The 18037-nt window shown below is 54.8% G+C and overlaps 7 protein-coding genes and 1 non-coding gene across 8 annotated transcripts; 4 read left to right on the forward strand and 4 right to left on the reverse strand.

Moving 5' to 3' along the window:
- Positions 1 to 2681: 2681 nt before the first annotated feature.
- PFLUO_LOCUS1610 (uncharacterized protein) lies at positions 2682 to 3804 on the reverse strand (the record flags this gene model as incomplete). Its single annotated transcript, XM_073778664.1, has 2 exons — positions 2682 to 3532; positions 3600 to 3804. The coding sequence occupies 2 exons, from the start codon at positions 3802 to 3804 to the stop codon at positions 2682 to 2684; spliced, it is 1056 nt and encodes a 351-aa protein (XP_073635697.1).
- An 857-nt stretch (positions 3805 to 4661) lies between these two features.
- Positions 4662 to 4732, forward strand: PFLUO_LOCUS1611. The gene has a single exon. It is a non-coding gene; the product is annotated as a tRNA-Gly (tRNA).
- Positions 4733 to 5144: 412 nt separating this feature from the next.
- On the reverse strand, positions 5145 to 7976 carry PFLUO_LOCUS1612 (uncharacterized protein; the record flags this gene model as incomplete). The annotated part of the gene is made up of 1 exon (XM_073778665.1): positions 5145 to 7976. One exon carries the CDS (start codon positions 7974 to 7976, stop codon positions 5145 to 5147), a length of 2832 nt encoding a protein of 943 aa, XP_073635698.1.
- Positions 7977 to 8781: 805 nt separating this feature from the next.
- Positions 8782 to 9643, reverse strand: PFLUO_LOCUS1613 (uncharacterized protein; the record flags this gene model as incomplete). Its single annotated transcript, XM_073778668.1, has 3 exons — positions 8782 to 8896; positions 8952 to 9033; positions 9088 to 9643. The coding sequence occupies 3 exons, from the start codon at positions 9641 to 9643 to the stop codon at positions 8782 to 8784; spliced, it is 753 nt and encodes a 250-aa protein (XP_073635699.1).
- Positions 9644 to 10076: 433 nt separating this feature from the next.
- On the forward strand, positions 10077 to 10775 carry PFLUO_LOCUS1614 (uncharacterized protein; the record flags this gene model as incomplete). Its single annotated transcript, XM_073778669.1, has 2 exons — positions 10077 to 10094; positions 10146 to 10775. The coding sequence occupies 2 exons, from the start codon at positions 10077 to 10079 to the stop codon at positions 10773 to 10775; spliced, it is 648 nt and encodes a 215-aa protein (XP_073635700.1).
- Positions 10776 to 10786: 11 nt separating this feature from the next.
- Positions 10787 to 12127, reverse strand: PFLUO_LOCUS1615 (arsenicals resistance; the record flags this gene model as incomplete). Its single annotated transcript, XM_073778670.1, has 4 exons — positions 10787 to 11440; positions 11498 to 11584; positions 11655 to 11797; positions 11878 to 12127. The coding sequence occupies 4 exons, from the start codon at positions 12125 to 12127 to the stop codon at positions 10787 to 10789; spliced, it is 1134 nt and encodes a 377-aa protein (XP_073635701.1).
- Positions 12128 to 13842: 1715 nt separating this feature from the next.
- PFLUO_LOCUS1616 (uncharacterized protein) lies at positions 13843 to 16595 on the forward strand (the record flags this gene model as incomplete). The annotated part of the gene is made up of 4 exons (XM_073778671.1): positions 13843 to 13899; positions 13962 to 14146; positions 14200 to 14252; positions 14305 to 16595. The coding sequence occupies 4 exons, from the start codon at positions 13843 to 13845 to the stop codon at positions 16593 to 16595; spliced, it is 2586 nt and encodes an 861-aa protein (XP_073635702.1).
- Positions 16596 to 17098: 503 nt separating this feature from the next.
- On the forward strand, positions 17099 to 17956 carry PFLUO_LOCUS1617 (uncharacterized protein; the record flags this gene model as incomplete). The annotated part of the gene is made up of 3 exons (XM_073778672.1): positions 17099 to 17361; positions 17415 to 17649; positions 17708 to 17956. The coding sequence occupies 3 exons, from the start codon at positions 17099 to 17101 to the stop codon at positions 17954 to 17956; spliced, it is 747 nt and encodes a 248-aa protein (XP_073635703.1).
- Positions 17957 to 18037: the final 81 nt, after the last annotated feature.

Consider the following 18037-nt stretch of genomic DNA (forward strand, 5'->3'; position numbering starts at 1 on the left):
CCACCCTCAATAAATAGGTACTTTGGATAGTCTTATTTTAGATTTACCTAAAAATTTCTTTCACACGTCCCAGCCTCTCTTTCTTTCAAAATGACGGTCCCCAAAAACAAAGATGAATTGAGGATTTTTACACCCATTGGAATGCTCGGCTATGGCTTCAATGAAGAGCTCTTTTGGAAAGCGCTCGAGGAAGGCGTTGATGCAATCATCGCTGACAGCGGTTCAACCGATAGTGGACCACAGAAGCTCGCTCTAGGACATACAACCGTAACCAGAGAAGGCTACGAACACGATCTCGATCTTCTTCTCGCAGCGTGTCATGTATATCGTGTTCCTATCCTCGTTGGTTCTGCCGGAGGTGATGGAGCAAATGCACATGTTGATCTCTTTGTTGAGATCATGAGGGATTTGATATCAAAGAAAGGCTATCGTGAAATGAATATTGTCAGTATCTATTCAGAAATCGACAAAGGTCTGGTGAAATCAAAGCTGGACTATGGCCAAGTCGTCCCCTGCAGCAAAGCGGTCCCATTGCTCAAGTCGTCCGATATTGACGATACCACGCGAATCGTTGCGCAAATGGGACTAGAACCTTATGTGAAAGCCATGGAAGAGAACCCTGGCTTTGATATCATCGTCGGAGGTCGTGCATATGACCCGTCACCTTACGCTGCCTTCTGTATCCATCGCGGCTTTCCCGATCTCGGCATCGCATATCATATGGGAAAGATCATGGAATGTGGGGCCTTGTGCGCTGTCCCGAAGAGCCAGTCTGCAATGGCCACTATACGAAAGGGCAGTTTCGACATAGTTCCCCTCGACCCTGCAGCACGTTGCACAGTCACTTCGGTTGCCGCTCATACATTGTATGAAAAAACACGGCCAGATATTCTGGTTGGCCCGGGTGGAACCCTCTGCCTTGATCACGCAACTTATGAAGCTCTCGAAGACAACCGTACTGTCCGCGTACGTGGGGGCAAGTTCGTCGCGGCAAATCCTTACACAGTCAAGCTAGAAGGGGCTCGGGTGCTAGGATACCGAACTACCTTCTTTGGCGGTATCCGGGATCCTATCTTGATCTCGCAGCTAGATCAAGTTTTGAGCAACATCCAGGCCCATGTGAGGAGCAGAGTCTCCCACGAGTTTGATTTGAAGTTTCACCAATATGGCAAAAACGCTGTCATGGGCGAGCTTGAGCCCACTTCATCTGTTCCAAAAGAGATATGCCTCTGTGCAGAGGTGCTCGCTCCTACGCAAGCTCAAGCAACATATGTTAGCAGCATTGCGCGACTCGCCTGTATCCACGGGCCATATCCACATCAGTTAGCGACAGCTGGCAATTTTGCAATGCCCTTTCCACCCTATGATATCCCAATGGGAGAAGTATGCGAATTTTCGGTCTATCATATTCTCGAGGAAGTCGATCCTGTGAAGCTTTTCCCAATCCATCACCAGCTTTTACCAGGCCCCGGAACCTTCGTGAGAGCAGTTGCGAAATGTGCAGTCGATAAAAAATCCAGCTCACTGCCCTCGAGGGCAGCTGCGGTGATGACCAGGAGCCTTGAGAAAAGACCATTTCTCAAGCCCGATCTCCCAGAGGGACATTGTTACTTAGGTGACATCGCATCTGTTATTCGCACAAAGAATGCTGGGCCCTATGAGCTGACCATGGATGTGATGTTCGATAATGATGCTCTCTACAGGAAGGTGAAGAGGAGCGGTGTCCTCTGTTTAGAGTCTATCTTGGAACTATATGGAGTTTCTCAGGAGGACGTTTTGGCCTGCCTATTCTGGGACCAGGCTCGAGCTTTTAAAACGACTATTAAAAGACCTCTTGTGTCTGGTCAGTTCGGCGACATCGACATGCATGGCTCTCAACAACATACTCCTCTTATGTATATTATAGTTCCGATTGGCAGAGATTGGATCGAAGCGAACATTAGATGAAGCAGGCCATCCGAAACACTATTTCTGATGTTTTCTGAGGTGGTAGACTTATTATTCGTTCCAGAGTATCACGAGGACACCGACAATATACCACTTGTTAACGTATTTTTCGGCCGACATAGACAGTGACCAAATCTGCCAGTCATCCCTACTCGCCCAAGAATGCTGCGTACGCAGTGGCTTTTGGCCAACCTAGTAAAAAATTTTGATAGAAATCTGTGCTTCAAAATTACTCCTTGCACTGGCCCCAATGATGGTAGGACTGAATAAAACAAAAAGAAGCTCGCGAGGCTAAATAGTCCTAAATCTCCAAGCCTATCTGCTTCAGAGCCTTTTATTGTAGACATTGGGAAGTGCCTAATCATATTATGTAGTGGCATAACCCTAGCCATTGGGGAAGGATGTGAGAACAGGAGTCTTTTGCTCTGCCGAGAGCGGCCGCCCATTCATAACGTTTTATTGCCGGCAAAATCTTATATATACCCTACAGCCTCTGGCATCGTGTACACGACGTAGCTTGCTAAAAGACCAATTGTTTCAAATTAAGGTGAAAACAGTATCGTCATTAAGGTAATAAATCCATTAAACAGAACAGCACAGTCAAAAAGAAGGTGGGTATCGTCAATCGCGTCCATCAATAGCAAATTCCCAGCGGGAAGCGAGGTATATCTCTCCGAACCAAAAACACAAGTCAAGATCATATCTTCATACAGACCAGAAAGCGGAGACGGAGACTAGATGTCCTCAACAATGCGTGCATTCATCGCACGCTGGAATCCATCATCTGGCTGCTGCTCTTGGCCGTAATTGCTCGGCCCCTCGCCCGCACTATCCGCGGCGGCCAGCTGCGCCGAGACATTGGAGCTAATGCCCGGCAAGAAAATCACCTTCGCATTCGCTGACTTGGCCATGGCCTGCATGGCCTCCAAGTACCGGATCTGCATGGCCGGGGCCGAGGACAGAATGTCGGCAGCCTGGCGCATCAGCTTGGCGGACTCGACCTCGGCGCGCGCGGCAATGACCTTGCTTTCACCGATCCGCTTGGACTGCGCGGCCATGGACAGCGAGTCCTGCAGGTCGGTGCTGAAGATGATATCCTTGATCAGCATGGACTCGACCTGCACACCCCACCCGGCGGCGACCTCCTCGATGATCTCCGAGGTGGACTGGGCGATTTCCTCGCGGCGCTCGATGACGTCCTGCAGCACGCGGGCGCCGACCACATGGCGCAGGGTGGTCTGGGTGCGCTCGATGAGGGCCTGGCGCGCGTTGGCGATGCCGAACGCCGCCACGTGCGGCGACACCACCTCGTAGTAGATCACCGAGGTCAGGGTGAGAGTGACATTGTCCTTGGTCATGCAGGTCTGGCGCGGCACCTCGACGATCTGGATCTTGACGTCCACGGTGGTGAGGTGCTCGCTGAGCGGGTTGACCTTCACCAGACCGGGGTCGACGGCGCGTTCGAAGCGGCCGAACTTGGTCACCAGGCCGACCTGGCCCTGGTCCACGGGCTTGAAGGGGTTGGGGCAGCAGATGCAGCAGGGGATGGCGCCGCAGAATCCGACACAAAGTCCGATGTTGTGAACTGGTTCCGGTCAGGGGCGGTTCAGGAGATACTTTTGTAGTTTGTAAGGGGGGAGGATGTCACTCACTCAGAGAGGAATACCAGCTGTGGGCATCCGGGTTGTCGTCCTGGTGGTCGATCTGGGCCGCATACTTGGGCTGCAGATCAGCCAGGCGCGCAGGCTGCACGTTGACCAGAGGGCGCTCGCGGGGAGGAGAACGCGTGGACACCTGGTCGGGGACCCGGTCCGGGGCCTTGCCGTTTTCATGAACACCGTCCAGGTTGAGAGACATGGTGATGGATGATGATGATGGTGGTGATGGAGGTGATGATGAGGATGGATGAGAGATGATGGGAGACACAAGAGGGGAACGGCAAAGACTTAAATAATGGTCGTCGTACTGTAGAAACAGAGCTTCTCCGCAGTGGAGAGGTGCAGCTCATTCGCCAAGCCTTGTTGGCGCTAGACTGGGTTCAGGCTGAGCCACCCCAAGGCGGACTAGTTGGCCCGATTATCCGGAGCGGGTGAATAATCCCTCATGCAGTTACCCAACCTAGTTAATGTGCTCTCGTTCTCGTTTATATCGAGAACTCTCGTCCGGGAGCGACCGACTAGTGATCACAGTCGGTCATCTGGCTACGTATGCCTTGGATGTAATTCCCAGTAAACTAACGATGACCGTACAAGGACCTAGTTCATACGTCATGCAAGTAGGATCGTGGAATTATGATCAGGGTCTTCTTCCAGGCGTCTTCTAGAAAGCCCTTAGCCTTCCTCGTGGCTGGCCCCGACCTAACCATGACGAACAACCAACCAACCCAACCGAACCATGTCCACTCAGCCCCCATTAGGGCACCATCACGCGGGGGCAGTGTTTCTGATCCGCAAGGCTGAGGCTCTTGGGTTCGTTGGAATGAAGTGCATTTCGCTAGTGGGTCGGTGGGTTGGCATTATACATCATGGTCATGGGGGGGGAATGGGCCGACATACCCGAGCTTGAGAACCATAGGAACTTTTGCCGATGTCCAGGGCTGTGATGCGTGAATAAACAACTTCTTGCTGGAACACCTCGTATCCGGGTATTCGAGAAATCTAACCCCTAGGCGATTTTGGAACCTAAGGTTAATCTGTGATTCTTCCGTCACGACAGCATCATTGGTCTAGTGGTAGAATTCGTCGTTGCCATCGACGAGGCCCGTGTTCGATTCACGGATGATGCACTTCTTTTTTGTTTTGGCTATCTTCACTTTCTGGCGGGTAGTATTGCTTATTGGCGTTTAATTCCTCTGCGGCTCTCTGATAATTACTCTGGGATTTGGAATTGACGATCTCGGAGACTTTCGAGCAAGGCTGTGTGGCGAACTATAACCCGTGGAGTGCGGGATATATCTCCCACACAGCCACCACGCAGCGGGGATATACAGTCAACACCGGATGTAGACAAACAGGAATATTCATTTCATTTCAAATAAGCCTCCCAGATCAACAAGAGAGATTGATATACAATTGCATAAGCGGATAGATCGAGACATATACGAATAGCGCGAGACTCCAGGCTTTCAACAACACAACAGAAACCAAAAACACCACCCCAAATCCTCATTAGATTAAACGTATTTCAGTCATCACGGCCTAACGTCGGCCCTCCGGGTTCATCTCCGGTCCCCCCAGACCCAAGTCGTATGCACTCAGCGGCATACCGCCCGCTCCAAAGGGTGGCGCAGCCGAGCCCGGTCCTGCTACGCCTTGGGCGGTCGTAGACCCGGGTGTCAGACCCGTGGGACCATCACCATTACCGACGGGGTCGAGGTTGAACGGTAAGAACCAGGCACTAGGTTGATAGTACTCGCCTGTGCCAGCTGGAGCGTTCGCGTCCAACTGGCCCGAAAACAGGGCATCGTCTGCTGTTTGCTGGGCATCAGCGCCGTTGACGGGCGGGATAGGGGAGTTGGTGTTTGTGACGAAGGAGGTTGGGTCGAAGTCGAAGGAGCCGTACACGAACTGTCGATCCAGCTGGGGCAATTGGTCCGGCGGGATGCTGAAATCAAAGGGCGCTTGGCCGAATGACATGCCCCGGTTCTGGGAGAAGAGGGATGGTTGCGGGAATGTGCTGCCCATGGTCATGTCCATCATCGGCTGAGGAGGCGATGTTTGGTCGAGGCCTGATACCCCGTCGGGGAGTTTGCTGTTCTTGCGCGAGCGTGAGCGGCGAGGCACGCTGGGTTGGGGGGTCGGTGATAAACTGGCGAAGAAATCTTCGACGCTCTGCAGGTCAGGCTTCTGGCCCATGACTGCGTCCTCACCCGACTCCTTGTGCCGCGTGTCGGGATCCTCCCAGTGTAGTCGCGATACCCCGTGAGGATACTTGTCAAACCAATCGCCATATTGGAACATGGGCGCGGGGGAAGTGCCGTTTTGCGTGGCCACGGACCCCTTGATAGCAGCATCGGCGAACTGTCGATACCGATCTTTGGCACTTTCCACCATGTAGTGGAACATGCCCCAGTATTTCTTCATCTTGTTCAGGTAACGGTAGGTGTGGCGGAGATTTTCCTTCGATCGAGCTTCAAGCTGCACATTCTTTGAGAAAATACCCCAGATGTGCACAGTACTGGCCGAGTAGGCGCAGTATCCGGCGAAGGGAACCGTGAGAGGATATGCAGAGGCACGGTCGAAGAGCACCGAAATGTTATGGGCTGCCTCTACCGCCGCTCGACCCGCGTTGCTGAGGAAAGCTTTGGGCATGTCTCGAGGCGGACGACCCCCGGGCAACAGAGGGATGGCAAACTGGTTGAGGAAGAGCGAATTTTGATGATTGATGATGTGCAAGAATAGGAACTGGTTCGCAATCTTCTCGGCTGCGTGGATCTGGAGATTCTCGTAGGTGAACGCCATCGAGCTCGGAAGCGAGGCAGAAAACTCGTCGATTTGCCGTTTGAGGAGCGAGTAGCCGGATTCGGGATGCCAGAGGGGATGCTGGTCTTTCCGCTTGCCTCCAAGGTTCAAGTAGTCGACGATGCGGCCCCAGATGACAATGGCACGAATGATGTACGCAGACACGCCCATGTTGTCCTTGGCGTTGGATAGCTGACCCGCATTCTCCTGCGCAGGATTGAGGACATCTCCATCCAGGTCTTCTGTGGGACCGGGGATTTCCATCTGGAAATGAGTTTCCTTGATGGGCAATTGGATCTGCAAGAATTTTTCGTTCCCAATCGGTGGACGCTGGCTGCCCGACGAATTGTACCGGTCCATCAGGAAACAGGCCCACATAGTTCGTCGCCGAATCTCTCGATCTGTGAAGCTCAACTGAGCGCTCGAGCCATTGCTTTGGCCAAGGAGAGGGTCAACGTCGAGCTCTCGATGGAGCTGCAGGGCGTACGCCATCCGCAACGCTTGCCCGCCAAAGGACCAACTTCGTCCACCGTGACAGGTTCCAAACTCGTGAAGCCCAAGGAGTAGAAAGACAGTTAAGATGGTAATGTTAGGCTCGTCATGTCGGCTGAGGGCGATCGCCGCCGCGGGATTGGCCCAATTCTCTCCCCGCAGAAAAGGAGGGTCTGAACTGAGCTGCGGGTGGGTTGAGAATCGGGCTGACACGGCACAGACTGCAAGGATCAGGACAGGGGGCACTGTACCCGCCTTCAGTCGCCGCATGAAGCTAGGTTTGTGTAGGAGGAGGTACGACTGCCCATACACGCAATCGAAAAACGCTTCCGCGAGATGCTCCTGGATTTCAAGAGAAGGGAGAAACTCCGCACCCTCCGTCAATAGCCCACTTCCATCGCTCGACTTGGGCTCGCGATTCATCGGAAAGGCTTCATGAGGCGGGCGGTCCCCACGAGTCCATTCCTCCATTTCAGCAGTGAAGGCCTCATCCGCGCTGCGTTTCTTCTGGGCCTTGGACGTCTGAGCAACCATTGACGGTTTCACCACCGAGCGGCCGATGGAGGCCATATCCCTCGCCTCATCCTTGGGAATGGTCTTGATCACGCGCTCCTCCATTCTCTTCAGCCGTTTGTCCAGCATGGCCATGTAGTCCGTGCGCGGAGCCGCCTTCCTCGTGGTCACCTTATAGACACATGGGATGCGTGAGCGCGTGCAGTGTTGGCAGGCGGGCTTCTCGCCTGAGCAGCGGATCTTCTTTCGGCGACAGGCGATGCACGCCAGCGGGAGGCGCTTCCTCTCTTTTCCTGCCTTGGTCTTCATCTCGGTCCACGCTGGCTTGTCATCTCTGTTCTCGAAGTTTGACGGATCGCCGCCGCTAGCGTCCTCGTCTCGCTGGTGGTCGAGATTCTCCGACGCCGCGATCGGGTCGCCGGCGGGTTGGGTGCTGCCGGGATCGCGGGAACTTGTATGGCTGTGAGTATCAAAGTCGTCGGGAATCGTCGAGTCCTCGTGGGCGAAGCTGAAGCCGCCGCCCGGGGTCTTCAAGGGCGAATTGTCGGAGTCGGTCTTGATCATGACGGGTTTCGGATACCCTTGGACCTAGACCCGGATCATCGTTCGACACGACGGAGCAGCCAGAAAAAGGAGAGAGGGGAATCCTTCAATGGCGGGAAGAAGTCGGCGGCACGGGGTGACAGGTATCGCAACGGGGCGTTGGGGAAGATGGGGGTAGAGGTGAGGAGAAGAGAACGAAGTGAAATCGGAAATATGGGGAAAGGTGCGGGCTTGGCGGCGGGCAGCCACTGGGAGGCTTTTCGAGAATGCTGACCACCGAGTGATAACGAAGTACGGAAGAGAAGTTTAGTCTGGGATGAATAGGTCCAAAAAAAAAAAAAAAGAAAAGGTCGCCAAGTGTCGTTCACAACGTCCAGTGGTACCTACATACCCGATCCGGACTCGGCCGGGCGCACATGAGCTCTGACCACCGCTATTATGTTGATAGATCTAGGGGTTTTTTTTTTTGAGTTTGGCTATGCGATCACTGATGTATATGGAGAAGCCTCATAGCTGGTATACAAATGACCTACACTGTAGCTAGTTTCATCGCAATTAAAAATGAATCCATTTCACACGTGTCCGAGCGCATTAAAAACATGATCCCTCCCTTATACTGGTGAATCTAGGTATCGTAATTAGAACTGTGATTGACCAACTTATCATCCAATCGTCACCCAGCCTCTCTCTCTCTCTCTCTCTCTCTCTCTCTCTCTCTCTCTCCCTCGTTCTGTCGAACGCATTTGCAATTTGCGCGTGTCGGGCGCGTGTCGGGCGCCTCGATTCATTCGCTTGCCAACTGTTGCGCCCTTTGCGCAATCGTGAATCACGAAGTCTTGGGGCGGCCCGGTCGGCCACGGGGCGTCGCAAGCTCCAGCGAATTCAGAATCTCCGCGCCGAGCACGTATATGTTGTAAGTCGGGAAGACGATCCACAGACCACTGCGAACGGCCGTTAGCGATGGGTGCCACGCATTGCGCACGCGCGAAGACTTACTTGGGAATGATCCACATGAAGAACAGAGTGAACGCGTCGTTATGTCCGATGTTGTCAAAGCCCGAAAAGAACTCATTCAGCCCTGGTCGGGGTTAGACTTTGAATCTCAATCGAATGCGCCGGCGGGACAACTTACAGTAGAGAATGGTCTTGCTGAGGGTCATGACTGACGCCGTGTACGCGACCAGGAGCGCCATGGCGCCGGTGGGGCCGGCGACCACCTTGTCGCCCATCAACAGCCAGTGGAGGCCCTTGGTCATCTTGGTGTGCCCGCGACTGACGACCGCGGAGCCATGCACGTAGACGACCCACAGGTAGTAAAGGTAGCCGAGGGTCTCGACGATGTTAAGGACCGTCTGCGCGGCGGTGAATCCATTGCGCGCGTTGAAGGCGGGCCAGCCGTAGATGTAGTCGATGGAGCCGTACAGCGCGTAGGGGGACCAGATGGGCGAGTGCAGACGACCCCCCGGCATACTATGCGGGCGCAACAGCACATAGCCCGCGTCCCAGATGACCAGCGGCACGGAGAGAGCCAGCCAGATGGTGACGGCGGCGGATGGGGTGTGTACCCATTTGCGCGAGGTGCCAGCTGTTGTGGTCGCGGGCGCTTTGACGGGCGACTTGATCAGCGGTTTAGCAGTGGCGCTTTCGGGCGAGGGAAACTCGCGGGGATGATGTCGCGTGGAGACCATGACTTGTGCGACGATGCGATTTTAATAGATAGATCAGTGTGAGGGGAGGGAGGGAAATGGCAAGAGGGAGGGAGAAGTACTAGTTCGGAATGCCCTAACACTGCACTTGGGCCTCGGAATGCACCCCAGCCATCCGGGGGGCCAATGGACTGGCTGACGGTCGGTGACGTCGATGGGCTGGTTGCGGATTAAAGCGCGAGGCTGGGGTTCGTTGCCCCAGGCAGAGGTGGGAAGTGGGTCGGATACCCCCGTGGTTAGTGCGGATATTATTTACTACGTCTTGTTATCGAGTATGCTTCGTACTCGCGGTTTAGGTTTCTTGTTATTGAGGATGTCGCTCACTGCCTACCCTCTCTCCGATGGAGAGATCACGTGATCGGGATTACCTGGTGGTCGGAGGAATTCGTGGTTGAACAATCAAGAGGTCGTCACGATGGACGCCAGTCAAGAGGTTGGTCTCGCCCAGATGATTGTATAGAGTTAGAAACTGACTCCCACCCAGGCTCTTGATCGACGGGCTCGTATTCGGGACAACCAGCGCAAGAGCCGTGCCCGCAAGCAGGAGTACATCCAGGAACTCGAGCACCAGGTCGCCCAGTGCAAGCAACAGGCCCAGCAGAGCGATATTGACCACCGGATCACCGTCCAGAAACTTCAAGCCGAGAATCGCCGGCTCAAAGACCGGTTGACCTCGCTGGGCTTCTCGCCGGCCTCGATCGAGCAATGTCTGCAGCAAGACGATCCCGCTCCGGTCCTGGATCGGAAAATTGCAATCCCTGCTCTACCGCGATCACCACCCCCTGCTAGCCCGACGTCATCGGCTACAGAGCCAAGTGCCAGCAAGACCGGCCATGACGATACTCTCCAAAAGCCCAAGGACCCGTCGTTGTGCAGATGCCTCCTCACAGGGCAAGACGTCGATACCCTGCCCTCCGATCAGGACCGGCTGGATTCGACTCTATGCAGCATTGCCGAAGAGTTGATTCACCAGTACAACACCCGCGGCACCGATCTCGACGAGATCCGCCGCCATCTGTCTGCTGGCTTCCGGAAGGGCATGGCCGGCGATGGCTGCAGCGTGAGGAATCACGTCCTCTTCCAGGTGCTCGATGAAATCAGCAACGTTATCTGATCATATATTTTCTACCATGGGTGTCGTCTACCGATCCACTTGACTACATACACCAACCCCAGCAGCACCGGCACTTCCACCAACGGCCCGACCGTCGCCGCCAGCGCTTGATCGCTATTCACCCCGAACGTGGCGATGGCCACCGCAATGGCCAGCTCAAAATTGTTGCTCGCTGCTGTGAAGCTCTGCGTACAGGACAGTTCATACCCAAAGCCGCACCGGCGCGTTAGCAACACCGTCACCAGGAAAATGACGGCAAAGTACACGATCAGTGGCGCAGCAACGCGAACCACCGACACGATCTGATGCACGACATGCTCGCCCTGAGATGCGAAGAGCACGAGGATGGTGAATAGCAGACCGATCAGGGACAGCGGGCCGATCCACGCGAGGAATCTTTGCTCGTACCAGTCCCTACCCACCAGTCCGCGCAGCGTGAAGCGCGTCACAATAGCGGCACCGAGAGGGATGCCCAGGAAGACGGCCACGCTCTTGGCGGCGAGAGAATAATCAATCGAGTCGGCCGCTTGGTCTGATCCGCCAATCACGCGGATGAACAAGATGGCCAGCGGTGCAAACAGCACCATCTGCAGCATGGAGTTGATAGCTACGAGGATGGCGCAGTATTCTCCGTCTCCACCTGCCAACCCCGTCCAAATGAGAACCTATCCAGTAATTATTTAGCGGATTTACCGAAACGAGAAGGAAATGGCGAGACTCACCATGGCGATGCACCGCGCGACGCCTACCAGTATCAGACCTTCTCTCAGACCCTGTTCGTCGGGCAGGAATGCCCACGCCAACCCCAGCTATTGTATCCATGGCGAGATTAGCAGCTAGCAAACAGAGGATAGGCTATTTTCAATAGAAGAAACATACCATGAACAACGGAGCCACGACCCAGTTCATCACCAAACTGAACCCAATCTGGATCCAGAGCGTCTTCGCGCGGAATGTGCGGTGCAAGGTCTCGAACCGCACTTTGCAGAGAATGGGATACATCATCACCAAAAGACCAACCGCTGGACATAAGTTATGGTCAGCTAACATTGATCTAAACCTTTTTGATCACTAAAAGGTACTAGGTATAGGTATATCATACCGATAGGCACGGAGACACCAACAAACTGTCCCTTTTGTAGCGCTGGACCGGTACCCGGGGCGAAGTTCCCTAGGATAATGCCAACGGCCATGGCGAGGAAGATCCAGACGGCCAGGAATCGATCGAGGAGGCCCAGCTGGTGGAAAGCCGATGTTGGGCCAGGTTTTGGATGATGCGGTGCCGCATCTTCCAGGTCGGTCTCATGCTGCTGCTGGGCTAGCGAGCAGCTGGTGTCTTCCTTATTCGACATTTAGAGAGTGATCATTTGCAACTACGACTACTGTTACCATAATAAACTAGGTCGGCTGAAGAAATAGATGCCACAGCAGAAGTATCCGGCCAATCACAACGAGGCAGTGACAGATCGGACATTCTCACGTGACCCCACTGCTGTCCCTTGTGTGGCGCTGCCCGGGCAACCTGAAGAACCCTGACTAAGCCACATCGGACACTCAGCCACGTGACCAAACTAAGGGCAGCGTTTGGTTTCTGTGCAAGTATGTGCAGTATTGGGATTGGATGCAGGGTGGGACAAGAGTCGATCATTCGAAATCAATGGAGAGCTATCAAGATCAAAAGAATGTGGCATTGCATAGGTAGTGTGGCGGCACATCTGGGAAGTACCTTACTACCTATTGTACCTGCAGACAGACAGTCGCACCAGATATTCGAGAGAAAATGAGCGTCGAAAAAGACAGAAGAATTCACGGCCAAGATCTTTTCCGGGCCATACTTATGAGAGCAAGAAGTCCGGCATTCCTACGGCTTCCACTCTGCCAATCTGCCGAAATTCACACCCTCAGCCGATTTCGCCGACGATTACCCGCCCGACAGGCAGTCGAGAAACCCCGGGCGTCGGGGAGGGTGGGAATATGGGGTACGGTATTAGGCAAGGATCAGCCGGTGTCCCCAATAAATGGCGTGTGGGATCCGTCCTATGGGGGGATGTTCTCCATAGCAGACCCCGTCGGGCACAATTCCCCTGCCGATTTCTCCGGCTTGGTTACAATCTGGAGAGGACGGAGTATTATGTATCATATTGCGTCACGGCCGGCACGGCGGATGGGAGGGGACTGCTCCACTCTTGTTCGAGGATTGAAAACCTGGTCGGGCCGATGAGAAAATGGGCTCTAAGAGGGATTGTTACGGAAGATGGCATTGCGATTCTTTCATCCTGAGTGCAGGTGGAATCGTTCGTATATGATGTGTCCTGAGAAAGCACTCAGTGCTGGCGTCTGTCAAGGTCCGTCTGATGTGATGGAGATGCACGTCGGAGGTAGATTTGGTCGCCAGACAGCTCCACCCGTCGAGCCGAGTGATCGGACCAGTGCTTAGGTATGGATAAATTGATTCAGCCGATACAATCGATGCAGGAGTAGGCCCGCCTCCGCCATACTTTTGGGGCCCCCAGCTATCCGAGGCTTCTACGCCAAGCGGCCAAGGGGGGGTGAAAGACGCTTGTAGTATAGATGGTGTAAACAGTCGTCAACCATGGTTGTGGTTCGACCACGGAACTGCCATGGATTCATGCTCAAGGTCCTGCACAAGCCCTCCCCACAACTGGGATCCTTCCGATCTCATCCAGGGGACGCGAAGAATAGTGTCGCCAAGGAAATTGGGGAATTGCCCCAAGTGGAAGGACTCGCGGTGATCGCATTTCACCCACGCGGGTTTTGTTTGCTTGACGCGACAGTGATTGCCGAGGAGGGATTCTGACCATGGCTCGCAACGAGGGCGGACTGGAATGCATGGATATCGGAAGTAAATACAGTTGACCGTGATGGAGGCTCTCCTCGCTTGGTTTCACTCCTTCCGTTTCCCTGTCGATCACTCGCTCGCCATCTCCACTGTTGTTGGTCCACTGAATCATCCCTTGGACTGACATTCAGTGCTATTTAAGTCTGGACTATCCCTTCTGCGAGTGCGATTCCACCATCCCCCTCCCACACTCGTTATATATCAACCATGAAGCTCGGGTGGCTCGAGTTGGCCGCTCTGACGGCCTCGGTCGCCAGTGCCAAGGTATGTGACGTGATGGTCCATGATGTTTATTTACGCCCATGACTGATCCAGACTCTCTGCAGGAATTGGCCTATTCTCCCCCATACTATCCCTCGCCATGGATGGACGGCCAGGGCGACTGGGCCGACGCCCACGAGCGCGCCGTCGAATTCGTGTCCGGCTTGACCCTCGCGGAAAAGGTCAACCTGACCACTGGCTCCGGTTGGGAACAGGAACGCTGCGTCGGCGAGACCGGTGGCATTCCCCGGTAGGTGTTGGTCCATCATCAGACGCGAACCACCGCAACTGACGCGGAAGCAGACTAGGCATGTGGGGCTGGTGTATGCAGGACTCGCCGCTGGGTGTTCGTGATTGTATGACCTGAATTGCTTTGGAAAGACAATAAGAGACTGACTTGGTGTGCAGCCGACTACAACTCGGGATTCCCCGCCGGGGTCAATGTCGCCGCCACCTGGGACAAGACCCTCGCCTACCTGCGTGGTAAGGCCATGGGCGAGGAGCACCGCGACAAGGGTGTGGATGTGCAATTGGGCCCCGTGGCTGGCCCGCTGGGCAAGAACCCGGACGGCGGTCGTGTTTGGGAAGGATTCGCCCCGGACCCCGTCTTGACCGGTCAGATGTTCGCCGAAACCATCAAGGGTATTCAGGATGCTGGTGTCATTGCCTGTGCCAAGCATTACATTCTCAACGAGCAGGAACATTTCCGCCAGTCGAGCGAGGCGCAGGGCTATGGCTATGACATCGACCAGAGTGTCAGCTCCAACCTCGACGACAAGACGATGCACGAGTTGTATCTCTGGCCCTTTGTCGATGCGATCCGTGCCGGAGTCGGCTCCGTCATGTGCTCGTACAACCAGATCAACAACAGCTATGCCTGCTCCAACAGCTACACGCTCAACAAGCTGCTCAAGGGCGAACTGGGTTTCCAGGGCTTCGTCATGAGTGACTGGGGTGCGCACCACAGTGGTGTGGGCGATGCTCTGGCCGGTCTGGATATGTCGATGCCCGGTGATGTGCTTCTCGGCAGCCCGTACTCCTACTGGGGCACTAACCTGACCATTGCGGTGCTGAACGGCACCATCCCCGAGTGGCGCATTGACGATATGGCCACCCGCATCATGGCCGCCTACTACAAGGTCGGCCGCGATCAAATCCGCACTCCGCCCAACTTCAGCTCCTGGACCCGCGACGTGTATGGCTACGAGCACTTCATCGTGAACGAGAATTACATCAAGCTCAACGAACGAGTCAACGTTCAAGGTGACCACGCCAACGTGATTCGCAAGATCGGCTCGGACAGCATGGTCCTGCTGAAGAACAATGGCGCGTTGCCCTTGACCCATGATGAGAAGTTTGTTGCCATTCTGGGCGAGGACGCTGGATCCAACCCCTATGGTGCCAATGGCTGCTCTGACCGCGGTTGCGACGACGGAACCCTGGCTATGGGCTGGGGCAGTGGCTCTGCCAACTTCCCCTACCTGATCACGCCGGAGCAGGCCATCCAGAACGAAGTGATCTTCAGCAGCCAGGGCAAGGGCGATGTCTTTTCCGTCACTGACAACTGGGCCCTGGATCAGATGGCTGCGACCGCCGCCCAGGCTGATGTCTCCCTGGTGTTTGTGAACGCCGATTCCGGCGAGGGCTACATCAATGTCGATGGCAACGAAGGTGACCGCAAGAACATGACCCTGTGGGGGAACGGCGAAGAGGTCATCAAGACTGCCGCCGAGAACTGCAACAACGTCGTTGTTATCATGCACACCCCGAACGCCGTGCTGATTGGCGATTGGGCTCACAACCCCAACATCACCGCCATTCTGTGGGCTGGTCTTCCCGGTCAGGAGAGTGGCCGCAGTCTGGTTGATGTCCTGTATGGCCGCGTCAACCCTGGTGGCAAGACCCCGTTCACCTGGGGCAAGTCTCGCGAGGCCTATGGTCCTCCCATCCTCACTGAGCCCAACAACGGCAAGGGCGCTCCCCAGGACGACTTCACCGACGGTCTCTACATTGACTACCGCCACTTCGACAAGTATGACTACCAGCCCATCTACGAGTTTGGTTACGGTCTGAGCTACTCCTCCTTCTCCTTCTCGGATCTGGAGGTCACTCCTCTGAACGGCGGCAGCTACAGTGCCACCACCGGCATGACCAAGAAGGCTCCTGTCCTCGGCAAGATCGGCCAGGCTTCGGACTACTTGTTCCCCAAGAGCATCAAGCGTATCACCCAGTACCTGTACCCGTACCTCAACTCCACCAACCTGCGCGAGTCGTCCGGCGATCCGGACTACGGCATGCCGAGCAAGGACTACGTCCCCGCCGGTGCCTCCGACGGCTCTCCCCAGGAGCTGCTGCCCGCCAGCGGCTCCTCCGGCGGCAACCCCGGTCTGTTCGAGGACCTCTTCCGCATCACCGCGACCATCACCAACACCGGCAAGGTCGCCGGCGACGAGGTTCCCCAGCTGTACATCTCTCTCGGCGGCAAGGACGACCCCGTCCGCCAGTTGCGTGCGTTTGACCGCCTCTCTATCCAGCCCGGCCAGAAGATCAAGTGGTCGACCACCCTCAACCGCCGCGATCTCTCCAACTGGGACACAAACTCCCAGAACTGGCTCATCAGCAAGGCGACCAAGAAGGTGTACGTTGGCAACTCCTCGCGCAAGCTGCCCCTGTCTGCTACTCTGCCTACGGTCCAGTAGGCCATTTTCTTTCTTATCAAGCTCGGGCGGGATCAGCATGCCGACTGAGTAGTCACTTTTTCCTCTTAATGTTGTACAGACAGCATTATTGCATTGCATATAGTTTTAATGGCATGCCTTTTCGCCCGTTGCAACTCTATACCAAGACCTCTCTAGCCGAAGCTGTGCCCTGGAACGCAGCCGTAGTTACTGCGCCATCACTAGTCACAGCGGATTTGGGGCCAACACTTCACAGCGGCAATTCGGTTTCGGGACAGCACATCATTGGACAGCCTGAGTATGGGGCCCCCAACTGAACAGCCCCCGATTTGCACACTAGATAGTGGAGCCGGTCAACAAGAATAGCACACGTTGATGTAGAATGGACATATAAGGGTCTCTCGGTCCTGTGCTATCATCTTCAAATTCTCTTGCAAGCGACAACTTCAAGTCTTTGACGCTTTTATCCCTTCACGACCAAAACCTATCGTGATTGATTCATTTCAACTTCACCCTCGCCCACCATGTCCTCCAAGTCGCAAATAGACGGTCTCGAGCTGGCCGAATTGGTCTTCTTCGCCATTGCGACTCTACCAGCCACCTACTGTTTGATCAAGCACGGGAGACACGGAATCCTGGGCTGGCTCAACGTACTGATCCTGTGTGGGCTTCGCATTGCAAGCAGTGCTATGGCCACCACTGGCAACCCTAGCAAAGCTGCCTCCATCATCTCCGGAATTGGTCTTTCTCCTCTACTGCTGGCAGCACTGGGTCTTCTCCATGAAGCGTATGTGACTACTGGCACTGTTCCCAGACTTGAAAATACTAACAGGGCAATAGCAACACTTCTATCCGAGACCACCTCCCCGCACTCGTCAGGAGCTACGGTTACATTCTAGCACACTGGGTTATCCTTGCGGGAGTTGGTTTGGCAGCCGCGTCGGCCAACGGAAAACTTATTCTGCTGCGCGTTGGACTGATCGTTTTTGGGACCGGGTGGATGATAGTGGTTATCCTTGCTTATCTCTCATTCCGCACGCCCGTGAGCTTCCAGCGTGCTGATGGCGAGAAAAAGGTACGAAAGAACTATCTTTTTACTCTCAGCCTGTTCGCTAGCTAACCACGGGAAATAGCTTCTCATCGCTATCATGGTCGCTCTTCCTCTGATCGGTGTCCGGATCCTCTATGGCATTGCAATTGCATTCGTTGACGGAAACATGCTGGGCGGAAGTCTGCCCGTCCGAGTCATTTTTGGAACTCTGCCTGAGTTCCTGGTCATGATTGCCTATGTGGCTGGTGGCCTTGTTACTCGGAATGTCGCCGAACAGCGCCTGGAAGGATCCAAGCAAGCGATGGATTATACTGCATCTGCTTACACATAAACATTTTGTTCCTTGGATTGTTTGAGATGTGATTTCGTTTTCTGTTTGTTTTTGATACCCCCACACGACTTTGATGTGACT

This window comes from Penicillium psychrofluorescens (genome assembly GCF_964197705.1).
Source record: "Penicillium psychrofluorescens genome assembly, chromosome: 1".
NCBI classification, from domain to species: Eukaryota; Fungi; Ascomycota; class Eurotiomycetes; order Eurotiales; family Aspergillaceae; genus Penicillium; species Penicillium psychrofluorescens.